Source organism: Cervus elaphus, chromosome 29 (genome assembly GCF_910594005.1).
Source record: "Cervus elaphus chromosome 29, mCerEla1.1, whole genome shotgun sequence".
NCBI lineage: Eukaryota > Metazoa > Chordata > Mammalia > Artiodactyla > Cervidae > Cervus > Cervus elaphus.
This window is the reverse complement of record NC_057843.1, coordinates 45,037,714-45,051,691: the sequence shown is the minus strand read 5'-3', so window position 1 is coordinate 45,051,691 and position 13,978 is coordinate 45,037,714. Positions and strand designations below refer to the sequence as shown.

Here is a 13,978-nt window from a genome sequence, read left to right as displayed (position 1 = left end):
AGGCTGGCTACAATTCCATTTCCTGGATTCTGGGGAGGTCTAGGATGCAGTAGATTTGGAGTGTGGCTGCTTTCTTGTCTGCAAGGGGGAAATCAGAGAAGAAGGCAGCTGTCCTGCCTCTTCTTCCCTCTGCCATCAAATCTGTTTAGAAAAGAAAAGGAAAAAAATGTACTGAGCATTACACTCTCTTTTCTTCACTGGGTCCAATTCAAATCAGAAACTGGCATTGAAAGTGAACCTTTTTTAGCTTTTATACATGCTGTGAATTGAGATGACATGCTCAACTTCTAAATAAGTCTTTTGGTACATTAAAAAACTCATTTTTTCATTTAAAAAAGGAAACCTTAATGATCAGCAAATAGTAATTATATTCAAATAATCAGACGGTAAAGAATCCTTCTGCAATGTGGGAGACCTGGCCTGCATCCCTGGGTTGAGAAGATCCCCTGGAGGGGGGCATGGCAACCCACCCCAGTATTCTTGCCTGGAGAATCCGCATGGACAGAGGAGCCTGGCAGGCTACAGTCCATGGGGTCACAGAGAGTCGGATACGACTAAGCACAGCACACAGCATAATCTTATCTACTTTATCAGCATTCAAAGATTTTTGGTCTTGGGATCTATTTATACCTGTAAAAATTATTGAGGACTCCCCCCAAAGCTTTTCATCTGTAAGAGTTCTCTTTAGCTCCATAATTTGCTGAGATGCCTTCTCTTCCATCTTGGTCTGCGCCTGTTTTGCACACTCCCAGTGTGACCAGTGGTGCTGCTATGTGTGCTTACACTGTCCATGCCCTTTGACCTCAACAAACGTCCCTCTGGCCCCATTCACCCTTGCTCTACTGGTCAGCAGCAAAGAGAGATAACCAGCATGAATCATCTCAACATGTAGTATTTCTGAATAATACCCCAAGTCTCCATATTACAGCGGTCTTTCAGAGGTTTGAGGAAAATCTCATCATTTGATTGAATGTCTCATTGTTCACTCAAGTGCTTGATGTCTAAGAGATGTCGACCAAGCAGGATGGTTTTAGGAAGATGGAAAAAATCTTGGTCTATAAAAGAGATTATAAACCTGCAGGGTCTACCCTTTATGCAATCTCATTATACCTCTCCAGTTTCCTAATTTTCTGTAATTCACCAAAGTCACTAAATTTGTAATTCTCTTAGAATTTCCGTAAAGAGCTTCCCCTGTGGTGTTTTATTTAGTGAAATGAATAAATGCTATATGGTACAATAGATTTGTTCCATTACCTGTTTAAGATACATTAGGATTTTTACCTCTATAAAGAAAGATCTAACTTTGTGCATAAAATTTTTTTAACAGCCCAAAGCCTTGAAACTGTTGGGAATGGAGGTAAGTGTTTGTTCAAATTATTAGTGTCAATTATTTATTCTCTTTATTACATGTTTTATATATATGTGTGTATATATATATATATATATATATAAGTTCATTCCAGTGGTAGAACTTAGTTCATGATTCTAAAATAAGGAAGTGACATTTTTCCCAGTGACAAGGGGGTAGGTCACAGTAGCTTTGAAAATTCTATCATGAGGTTATATTAGCATTCCAAACAAAAATAAATCATATTTGAAATACTAACTTAAAAACCAAGAAAGCATATAGGATCCAGTAAGTGAAATCTACTCATGGGTGCTTACAAATGGCAACAGACCCAAAGGCCAGAAATTCTTCACAAATGCATCTAATGAAGTATGCAGAAACTCGAGATAGAGTATCTGTCTCCCATCTTCTGTTCATGTGGTTATTATCCTATATCCAATTACAAGTATAGGATGTCCTTGTCCTTTCAGCAGAAAGGGTAATGCTGTCCATCACGAGGTACAAATGACCCTACCTGTAGAGGAAAAGAATAGATGAAAGTTTTGTTTTGTTTTTTAAAAAGTCCCTTGAAAAAGACTTGTTTAAAATTAAAGTCTAACACTGACTTGTTCTCATAGGACTGTGCTTCTGCATTTATTATAGCTTGTTTTAAAGTTAGGCATGCATGAACCTGTGAGTTCTTTTAGAATAGAAGCTAGGATAGTTCGTTTCTTTCTGTATCTATCCCAGGGCTGGGCTAGTAGTAGATACACAGGAACTATTTACTGAATTAATTGGGTTCTTTTCTAACTCCATCTCTATGTTTTTTTTCCCTAAAATTACAGGATGATGTTCCTTTGAGGCGAGGAAGAAAGACAACCAAGAAGCGTGAGGAAGAGGTGGACATTGACTTGGATGACCCTGAGATCAACCACTTCCCTTTCCCTTTTCATGAACTGATGGTGTGGGCCGTCCTGATGAAGCGGCAGAAGATGGCCCTGTTCTTCTGGCAGCATGGCGAGGAGGCCATGGCCAAGGCCCTGGTGGCCTGTAAGCTCTGCAAAGCCATGGCCCACGAAGCTTCTGAGAACGACATGGTAGATGACATCTCTCAGGAGCTGAACCACAACTCCAGGTTGGACAGTCCAGCAAATGGGGTGGTCAGGGGCAGAGAAGGGAAGATGGGCCCCAAATACTGGTTGTCTGAGCTATCCAGTACTTTAAGAGGAGGCAGTATCCACCCGAAGGTGCACACAGAAGATGGACACAGACAGTTAACACCTAGGGTACACAGTGCTAGATACAGAGGTACACACAGATGCATAGATTTCATTTCACCCTCTCAACTGCCCCAAGAGGTAAGTCCCCTTAAAATACATACTTTACACCTACAGAAAATGAGACTGAGAATTTATGTCACTCGTCCAAGATCACACACTTGTGGTTGACAAGGCTTAACTATGAACTGAGGTCTGTTGCATTTAAGAAGATATACTGTACTCTGATTTATGGATCTGCCTCACCCATCCATATGCCTTGAATTCGGGGCCCTGAGTGCAGGGATCATGACTAATTTGACTTACACCCCCATTTCTAAACTCCATATCTGGCACACAGTGGATTCTTAATGGTGTTGGCTGGGTGAATGAATGAACAGACTAGACCCCATAAGGAACAACTAAACCACACATGGCCTGGTCACTGGGCTGCCACTTTCCTCATCTAAGTCTCCAAGAGCGCCAAAAGACATCTCCTCACGTTCTCTCTTTCAGGGACTTTGGCCAGCTGGCCGTGGAGCTCCTGGACCAGTCCTACAAGCAGGATGAGCAGCTGGCCATGAAACTGCTGACGTATGAACTGAAGAACTGGAGCAATGCCACGTGCCTACAGCTTGCGGTAGCTGCCAAGCACCGTGACTTCATCGCACACACGTGTAGCCAGATGTTGCTCACAGACATGTGGATGGGTCGGCTCCGGATGCGCAAGAACTCAGGCCTCAAGGTCAGTGCTCCCAGAAGGCTCTGTTGGCTTTGAGGACCAGGGGGTTGGTGGGAGTTTTCCAAGCCAAATCTGCAATGGTAGTAGGGATCCTCTTAACTTGGGAGAGGACTTCTAAGCCCCAACTATGCATCAGAATCTTCTGTATAATGGGGCTTTTGTAAAATGCGGAAATGAGGGCCAACCCCAAATTTTGCTAAATCAGAACATCTAGGTAGGACTTCCTGCCAGTCCGGTGGTTGGGACTCCACACGTCCACTGCAGGGGGCACAGGTTTGATCCCTTGTCAGAAAACTAAGATCCCGCCTGCCGTGTGGCCAGACCAAGAGGAAAAAAAAACAAAAAAAGAGCCTCTGGAGATGGTATGCATAGACAGTAATACTTCTCAGAAGACCCAAAGGTGACGGTCACACACAGGTACCATAGGAGGTACCATGGGCTCTGTCACAAGCCATGCTACACCAGGAGACACTTACCTAGACAACCTTTTACCTCCCTGCAAACCTGAACACCTTGGCCCTCCCTCGGCACCGTGTCATAAAGAGACACTGGCTCTTATCAGCTAAACTTAAGAAATCTTTTTAATGAAATAAAAAATAAGATAGATTTATATGTAAAGATGTTGCCAGATAATCCTGATCTATTCTTCAGTGAAGAAAAACAAGTTGCAGACCAATATGCAGCCTAAGACCATATTTTGTTGTTTTTTAAAGCACATGTACATGTATAGTTCTATCCGTATAACTTCATATTTTTAAAAAACAAAAAGGATACACAGTAAACTTTTTGTAGTGCTTATCCTTGGGGTTGAAAATACAAGAAATAGGATAATCAGTGGCTTTTGACTTTTTTATGTTTTCTTCTGTGTTTTACAAGGAAAACATTAAACTGAAAGAGTTTTTTAAAAGACAAAATGGGGAAAGGAGGAGATTGAAAGAATGTTTAAAAATGCTTTAATTTTTTTAGTTTGTAGCTGTTGCAACTGAAACCAGCCATGCTCATATTTACCTAGAACAACCTGATCTAGGTGACTCTGAGGTCAGCCCACAACAAAAGGGCCACCAAACCAGAGCAGTCTGCTGATGCCACCCTGATAGAGCCAGCACCTCTCCCCCACTCCACCCTGTCTGTGGGCTCTTGGCCCAGAGTCACAGAAGGGTTCCATGAAGTGGGTCATGGGCATTCCAGCACCATACTGCAAACAATGCCAAAACTGGCTCTCAGCTCTGAGGACAGGGTGTCATGTCCCCTGAAGGCTGCCAGGCCTGCCATCTGAGCCTTCCCAGGCCTGCCAGGCACCCTGAGGCAGGGCCCCCACTCTCCCCTTTCCCTTAGCTGCTCTCGGGTCCCTGGGCACTGAAGCGCAGGCTGTCCTTGCCTCCTTACTTGAGGATCATTTTTACTTGCCTTTCATGACTTCTCTTAGCCCGTCACGTTGGTACACTTTCTTCAAGGAGGGTTGTACTCAGAAGCTTGTACATAAACCATTTTGGGATTGAGGGAAGAGATGGGAGAAGATTTAGGGAGCACAAATCAGGTGTCAGAAACTTGATCCCAGGAAACAGTGAGGTTCTGGATCTCTGATGTGGCTAGTAGTGAAACACAGTGGGGGGCCTCCTGAGGCCTGGTGCAGGGGCTTCTCATAGTGACACAGAGCCCATGTATGTATGTATACATGTATGTATGTGTGCGAGTGTGTGTGTATGTGTGTGTGTTTCTGCTGGATAATATGAAATGCTGAGGGATGCTAAAATGAATAACATGTTTTCTTACCCAGATTTTCTTGAGGTCAACTTAGGACAGTATTTTTTACAGAGATAAACAGATGATACATAATCAATTCCACTTGGCATATTAGTAAATAAATGCCAGTGGACATACATATGAATTGATTTCACAAAGCTAAGTGCTATCATGTGACTAACTGGGAATCTGAATTTTTTCCTGTATTTGTCTTGGGTAAGGTCTTTTCCCTCAGTTTCCCCTGTGCAAAGTAGGTGTTAATTGGGTAAGATGTATTTGAGTAAGATGCTTTGTCTTGCCAAAATCAGACTGAGCTACTGTGAGTTAACAGTTAACAGATCCCAGTCACGTGGGCAGACGGAACTCTCTTAGCGTGGATGTACTTAGTTATTCAGATATGCAGGTCCTCACTCTGGGCACACCCAACACTCCTACACCCACACATGCACACAAATACAGACCCCACACCCCAGGTGTTCTGATTCTAAGCAACCACCCTTATCTTAATCCTTTAAATGTGATTATTATTATTATCATTATTATTACTTTAGGTAATTCTGGGAATTCTACTTCCTCCTTCAATTCTCAGCTTGGAGTTCAAGAACAAAGATGACATGCCCTATATGACTCAGGCCCAGGAAATCCACCTGCAAGAGAAGGAGCAAGAAGAACCAGAGAAGCCCACGAAGGAAAAAGATGAAGAGGACATGGAACTGACAGTAAGAAAAAACTATGCAGTTATTGTAGGAGGGAAGAACCGCTAACCCACCTCTCCCATGGATATGACTTAAGATTTAGCAACTCCTGAGGTCACCTTCCCACCAGTTACTTCCATTTAAGTATTGAGACCAGGGTATTATAAAAGTGTCTTCTCGGGGACTTCCTTTCTGGTTCAGCGGCAGGTTCAATCCCTGGTTGGGGAACTCAGATCCCACATGCTGTGTGCTATGCACCCCCCACCCCCCAAAAAACAGTGTCCTCTCTATGTACAAGTAACTAAAGGGTCTAATTCTAATCCTTTGGCCAGGATAAGTGGCACTCAACAACCCAGTGAAATTCAAAAGCAAGACAGTCTGAATCTTCCAACTAGGTGATACTTTATAAACAACCAGGTGATGTGGCAGTCTTAGCACATGAAGAGGAAAGGGAATCTGATTTGGGAGCAGCCGGCTCCACTGAACTGAAACTGTTGTGCTGATCAGAAGCTAAGCCTTTATCTGTCTTCGAGGTCAGGCTCACAAATGCAGGACTAATTGAATTTTGAGGTTTGTATGGAAGGCTTTTATTAGCTCTTCCTGGTATAATTATAGAGCATGGATCCTTTGTTCTGTAGGGGGATTGGGGGCAGCTGGGCATGGGACAGCTTCCCACAACTCTAACTGGAGAGCAGTGTGACTGCCACTGGATTGCATTCGAAGTCTAAAAATATCACAGGCTGTTAAAGGGACAAACAAGACTTCAGAGCTTTGGTGACATAAGGCAACAACTCCTTAGAACTTCCTGGATATCCCCCATCACTCTGACTGGTGACCGTGATGAGCCAGAAGAAGCTGTTTGGGGAGAAACTAATAACTTTGCTCAGGTGACAAAAGGCCTTTGCATTATAATCCTAATGGGAACACCCTGTGAGTTGTTTTTTTTTTTAATTTTTTTTTATTAGTTGGAGGCTAATTACTTCACAACATTTCAGTGGGTTTTGTCATACATTGATATGAATCAGCCATAGAGTTACACATATTCCCCATCCCGATCCCCCCTCCCACCTCCCTCTCCACCCGATTCCTCTGGGTCTTCCCAGTGCACCAGGCCCGAGCACTTGTCTCATGCATCCCACCTGGGCTGGTGTCATCGCAGCACTGTTTATAATAGCCAGGATATGGAAGCAACCTAGATGCCCATCAGCAGATGAATGGATAAGGAAGCTGTGGGACATATACACCATGGAATATTACTCAGCCGTTAAAAAGAATTCATTTGAATCAGTTCTAATGAGATGGATGAAACTGGAGCCCATTATACAGAGTGAAGTAAGCCAGAAAGATAAAGAACATTACAGCATACTAACACATATATATGGAATTTAGAAAGATGGTAACGATAACCCTATATGCAAAACAGAAAAAGAGACACAGAAGTACAGAACAGACTTTTGAACTCTGTGGGAGAAGGTGAGGGTGGGATGTTTCGAAAGAACAGCATGTATATTATCTATGTGAGTTGTTTTTCCTCCAGATAAATGCCATTTCCTTCCAGCAGGTCTTTCTTAAAGATCTATTTGCAGGCACATTCCCATCCCCAAGTATAACAGTGTATAAACCTCAAGCCACAGCTTTTCACTCACTGAGTTGAAATCCAATGTTTGCTTTCAGTTTCAGGATCCTTCTGTAAATCAGTTGAGGCATCTGCTTCCCTCTATGTTAGGAGCAAATGACTGTCTTCCCTAACGATCTGACCTTAATTTTGGCTTCTGAACCCCTTCAAGTATAGGAAACCATATTTTGATCATTAGCAGAAACATTGGTGGTAGTAATATCGGATCTTTATTAAATACTTCAGCAGAATCCTGCCCAATCACCTACTCACTGTAGGACCTCAGGCACAGTTTCTTAACCTCTAATATGAGAATAATAACATTATTATTATCAATAGCTCACAGGTACATGTAAACAATGTGAAAAGCTTACATGTAACTAATGTATACTTGTGCCTATCATGAGATAAATGTTTGTTAATGTTGTTATAATGGTGTTCAATGCTTTACTTACACTTACTCATGGAATCCTCAAAGCAAGTTCGCAAGGTAGGTACTATTGTTATACCATTTTACAGATGAGGAAGCTGAGATTCAAGATAGGTTAAGTGGCCTGAGGTTATCCACCTAATTAGTTCCAAAGCCAGGATTAGAACCCAGACATGCAGACTCCACTGGCCACACTTTTTTTTTTTTTTTTTATCTGGGATTTATTTTATTTATTTTCTTCTTTTTTTCCAGTGGGTTTTGTCATACATTGATATGAATCAGCCATGGATTTACATGTATTCCCAATCCCGATCCCCCCTCCCACCTCCCTCTCCACCCGATTCCTCTGGGTCTTCCCAGTGCACCAGGCCTGACCACTTGTCTCATGCATCCCACCTGGGCTGGTGATCTGTTTCACCATAGATAGTATACATGCTGTTCTTTTGAAATATCCCACCCTCACATTCTCCCACAAAGTTCAAAAGTCTGTTCTGTATTTCTGTGTCTCTTTTTCTGTTTTGCATATAGGGTTATCGTTATCACCTTTCTAAATTCCATATATATGTGTTAGTATGCTGTAATGTTCTTTATCTTTCTGGCTTACTTCACTCTGTATAATGGGCTCCAGCTTCATCCATCTCATTAGGACTGGTTCAAATGAATTCTTTTTAATGGCTGAGTAATATTCCATGGTGTATATGTCCCACAGCTTCCTTATCCATTCATCTGCTGATGGGCATCTAGGTTGCTTCCATGTCCTGGCTATTATAAACAGTGCTGCGATGAACATTGGGGTGCACGTGTCTCTTTCAGATCTGGTTTCCTCAGTGTGTATGCCCAGAAGTGGGATTGCTGGGTCATATGGCAGTTCTAGTTCCAGTTTTTTAAGGAATCTCCACACTGTTTTCCATAGCGGCTGTACTAGTTTGCATTCCCACCAACAGTGTAAGAGGGTTCCCTTTTCTCCACACCCTCTCCAGCATTTATTGCTTGTAGACTTTTGGATAGCAGCCATCCTGACTGGCGTGTAATGGTACCTCATTGTGGTTTTGATTTGCATTTCTCTAATAATGAGTGATGTTGAGCATCTTTTCATGTGTTTGTTAGCCATCTGTATGTCTTCTTTGGAGAAATGTCTGTTTAGTTCTTTGGCCCATTTTTTGATTGGGTCATTTATTTTTCTGGAATTGAGCTGCAGGAGTTGCTTGTATATTTTTGAGATTAATCCTTTGTCTGTTGCTTCATTTGCTATTATTTTCTCCCAATCTGAGGGCTGTCTTTTCACCTTGCTTATAGTTTCCTTTGTAGTGCAAAAGCTTTTAAGTTTCATTAGGTCCCATTTGTTTAGTTTTGCTTTTATTTCCAATATTCTGGGAGGTGGGTCATAGAGGATCTTGCTGTGATTTATGTCGGAGAGTGTTTTGCCTATGTTCTCCTCTAGGAGTTTTATAGTTTCTGGTCTTACATTTAGATCTTTAATCCATTTTGAGTTTATTTTTGTGTATGGTGTTAGAAAGTGTTCTAGTTTCATTCTTTTACAAGTGGTTGACCAGTTTTCCCAGCACCACTTGTTAAAGAGGTTGTCTTTTTCCCATTGTATATCCTTGCCTCCTTTGTCAAAGATAAGGTGTCCATAGGTTCGTGGATTTATCTCTGGGCTTTCTATTCTGTTCCATTGATCTATATTTCTGTCTTTGTGCACTGGCCACACTTTTAACTGATAAAGCTAAGGGATGCAAGGAGTTTCTTCCTAGTCACAAATGTAGGAGCTCAGCTCGTTTGGTCTGCCATGTAGTAAAGAGAATCCAATAGGGATGCATGGGCCTCCTATGTCAAGTTTGACATGGCCTTGACTTTGGTGTACATCCTAGGAGGGCTCAGAGTAGGAAACTAGGAAGGTAGTCAGAAGCTAAAGCAGTATTCTCTCTGGTTGGGTCTCAAGGAGGAAAACAGAGAGGCAGCTCCCTTTCCTGCTCCATTCAGAGTTTTGAGGATCTGATGTTTCAAGAAGCCACAATGAAAGGTGCATCTCTGAACTGAGAGCAAATTTTGCTTCCCAGAGAATAGCCCCTGCTGTTGCCTACTGAGAACCCAAATAGAAGACACCACAGTAGCATTAATGCCTGAACTGATTCTCCACAAGCTAAAACAGCAGGGAGAATGAAAGGAAGGAAGGGACTAATGGGCTGGCAAAATCAGAGTTGGACAGCACCTTTTTTTAATGTGGTGCTTCTTTAGACCCTAATGACAAGTTCTGTTACTGCTGGACCACTGGTCTCAGCTCACTCTGAACAGAAGTGGAAAATGCAACTTGTTGACAACTCCGCTCCCTTCATAGGACTGATATTTGAGCTTTTGTGTTAAACCGATATATCCTCTCTTGGAATAGAACATTTTCCCTTGGCCCTTCCAAAGTTGTACATGAAACATCAGCCTCAGTTTGCTTCAGTTTAGTAGCCTTCAATAGCTTAGTTCACCTCAAAGGATCTTTCCCAGGCTTGACATCTGTGTCCAGCCAGCAAAGATTCTGAAATCCATGTTGTGCAGTCTTATCTGAATTCGACCCTGTTGCAATCTGCTTTAAGAAATGTAGCCAAAGGAAATGTTTGACTACTGGAAAAAGAAATCAACAAAATCAGCAAGTTAAGCTGCTTAGGCTGGAATTAATGAAATGCCAAAAGTGCTTTACTTAAACCATGAAGGACAAGCCTCTTAGAAGTATACTCACTTTGAAATACTTTTGAATATTTAAGGCAAAATAGATTGTTCTGTTTTTCTTTTTGTTTTACCTGCCTTGCCAGTGTCTTGAATTTTGCCTAATGAAGTCTCAATACATCCAGAGACCAAAGGCATTGTTGTAACTGTGGAAAAAGCCACTGTCCCTAGAGTTTACCCCGAGATGCTATTCTCTGAGATGCCTAAAACCCTCCAGGCTGCCTTTACTCTCATCTAAGTGTCTACCAAAATGATCCTGTATCTTTGAGCATATAAATAAACAGAAGTAGGATAATTGTGTTACATAAATTATAAATTATAGAAGGCAAATATCATGTACCTTTAGAGTTTCTTGAGGTTAATGATCAATATTTATAGAACCCTATTGCTGTCTAGTATCTATCATGAAGCTCACTGATCAAAATAAATACTTAGACAGGCCAAAGTATGGAGTCTTACTTATTCATTAGTTCAAGGTACTTTTCCAGCCAGAGGGTCAATAAAGGAATGGAAATTACCCTCTCCTGTAATTCTCTGGTTACAGGTAAACCATTTGTGATTGTTACATATTTAAGTAAAGTGAATATTTGAGGTAATGACAGAAATAGTTGAAACTAATATTTCATATTGTGGGTAAGGTGGTTTGAAGCCAGAATCACCTGTTGGTTGCCTCTGTTACCAACTTCAGGGTAAATCGTTTTAGTGATTAGATCTTCAACTTTAAACCATTATTCCTAGTACTTTTTCTTCTCCCAAGCCCTTGTCAGTCTCTGAGTAGTTGTAAGATTCTACCCTTTTCTCACACTTAATAAAAATTTCCTCTGCCAAACATTGTAGAACTAAGCTTGCTTAGAACAACATAGAAAGAATTAAAGCCAAGAAATTATGGTGTAATAGACCCCTAATAACACACCTTTTTCTGGTGAGATATCCCAACTAGATCATTTCAGTCAAGAGAATCTGAGAAATTCTAGTTCACTTTAAAGACCAGCTAATATTTACTGAGGCTTCCCTGATGGCTCAGTGGTAAAGAATCTGCCTGCCAATGCAAGAGATGTGGATTGGATCCCCAAGAGATGTGGATTGGGTTGAGAAGATCCCCTGGAGAAGGGAATAGCCACCCACTTCAGTACTTTTGCCTGGGAAATCCCATGGACAGAGGAACCTGGCAGGCTACAGTCCATGGGGTCGCAAAAAAGTCAGACCTGTCTTAGCGACTAAACAACAATATTTACTGAGCACTTATTAAATGCCAGATGCTGATTGATTTGTAGACCAAGCCTCTATCAGGTGCTATTACTACCTTTATTTTACAGTTAAAGAAACTAAATCTCAGAGAGGTTAAAATAATTTGCCCAATGTGCCACAGATGCTAAGTGTCTAGATTAGGACCAATCTTCTTTCTGAATGTCTGCCTTTTTTCAAGTTCTGCCTTTTTTGTGATGTTTAATCACTGTTGTTCCTGCTGCTGTCAATAGTGAGAAGGAAATAACTGATTTAAGGAAATCCACAACAACTTAAAAATGAGGGCCTTTTCAAGTCAGGCCTGACTTATAGTCCCATCTGGTTGACCCTCGCATGCAGAGGAATGCAGTGTGCCCAGGAATCACCAGACTAAGGCTTCGCAGGGTTTAAAATCAGGAAACCAAGGCATATGCCTAAAAGTTGAGTAGATGCTCCTAACATAAGCTCGGGCACTTCAGATAACTAAACCTCTTGAATATCCATAACCTTTGGACAAATAAGGCATGACTAGTCTAAGGTACCCTTGACTTGAGAGTCATTAGCTTGAGTAGAGAACCCAGACCTGCCTGTCTCATGATAAAGGAAAAGAAGGGGTTGGGAGGAATGAGAGGTTCCTGGTCTTTCCAGGTTATGCTCTTTCTGCCTCTCAGAACTTTGGGTATCTTCCAACACCTCATCTTCCAGAGGTTCCAGGGAGGAAGAGATGAGAACAATCAAGAAATATCCCTAAGGCCTTCCATCCCAGGCAAAGGGTATACAGATTCTATGTGTAATGCAAATGCACACCTAGAGAAGGCACAATCTCCAACTCTCTGAGGACCCTGAACAAAGCTCTCCAGTTCTGTGGAGAACTTTCCCATCTATAAAATGAGCATGTTGAACTACCTGCTCTCCAGAACCCTGCTGTGATGCTATGGGTCCTCTTCCACCACAGGCAATGTTGGGAAGAAACAACGGGGAGTCCTCCAGGAAGAAGGATGAAGAAGAAGTTCAGAGCAGACACCGGTTAATCCCCCTGGGCAGAAAAATCTATGAATTCTACAATGCACCCATTGTGAAGTTCTGGTTCTACACTGTAAGTACCTTTCCTTTTCTCCTTTTTAATGGATGGCCACAGAGAGTCAGCGTCAGTTTCTTCTGCGAGTCATAATATAACGACCACACAGGCAGGAATAACAGTTCTATGACCTTGCTTTTTCCTATAGCTTTGCAAGATTTGTGGAGCTTGTGAGGCAGCTTCCACAGTTTCTACATTTCTCCTCCTTGCAGAAAATAAAGGAAATGGTAAAAGAGCTAACAGAAATAGAGATGAGATGAATGTGAGTCGAATCTAGAAGGGAAATAGAGGTCCTTTTACAAAATGCTCCCATGTTCTGGATGGATGAGTGCTGGATCAGAGTTGCCCATTTTAGATGTCAGTCCTGGTTTTAGGGTGACAGTTGGTGGGCTGAGCAGAGTATTAGAAGGAAAACCACTTAAGATGGGGATCAGAAGTATGTAATTACTCCCAATACGTCATCAAACAAGCTTTCTTGCTCTGACACAAACAACATGCAAACAAAATAGCAAAAAACATGTAAAGAAACCTACAATCACAGCAAATACTGTCCAGTAAGCATACCCTGCACATATTTTCTGCCCACAAGATGAAAGATTATCCCTGAAATAGCCTCCTGAGAGGGGAGAAATGGCCTGACTGCTAGTTTTATGCCTCTGTTTTTCATGATATTTTAAGCTTAAGGTAAGTTTTGACCCAGGTCATTTCTGCTGCTCTCCAGCCACTGTGGAGTGGGGCCAGGTGGAAAGCAGTGCGTCTGCACTTTTGGCCTTTCTCACAGCCAGCTACACACCAGTCACTTGAGTCAGCGGCAGCATAATCTGAGTCTGAGGCCGAGATGACGCAGATGACTAGATGAGGTCCTTTTTGTGTGGTCCTGTGTGCTGACACTGAATGATGGCTTTAAGTCAGGCTTTCCCAACCTCATCACTATTGACATTTGGGGCAGAATAATTCTTTGTTAAGGAGGGCAGCCCTGCGCATTGTAACATGCAGAGCAGCATCCTGGCCTCTGTCCGCTAGGTGTCAGTAGCCATCTCCAACCCTAGATGTGATAAACATACTGTCTGAGACTTTGCCAGATGTCTCCTCGCGGGATAAACAGCACACGCTGAAAATCACTGCTTTAAAGTATAGCCTTGAAAGAGGATGA

The 13,978-nt window shown here is 42.1% G+C and overlaps 1 protein-coding gene across 14 annotated transcripts in view; it reads left to right on the top strand.

The window, feature by feature from the left end:
• TRPM3 (transient receptor potential cation channel subfamily M member 3) overlaps nt 1-13,978 on the top strand; it is an 899,779-nt gene that overhangs the window by 805,835 nt on the left and 79,966 nt on the right. For all 14 annotated transcript variants that reach the window (XR_006338658.1, XR_006338659.1, XM_043891369.1 and 11 more), the window contains 5 exons: nt 1,328-1,357; nt 2,173-2,462; nt 3,100-3,328; nt 5,620-5,787; nt 12,703-12,843. Coding sequence is in view for 12 of the 14 variants with exons in the window: in XM_043891369.1 (XP_043747304.1) it covers nt 1,328-1,357; nt 2,173-2,462; nt 3,100-3,328; nt 5,620-5,787; nt 12,703-12,843 (858 nt within the window). In the remaining 2 variants the exon portion in view is untranslated. The remainder of the gene's footprint in view (nt 1-1,327; nt 1,358-2,172; nt 2,463-3,099; nt 3,329-5,619; nt 5,788-12,702; nt 12,844-13,978) is intronic.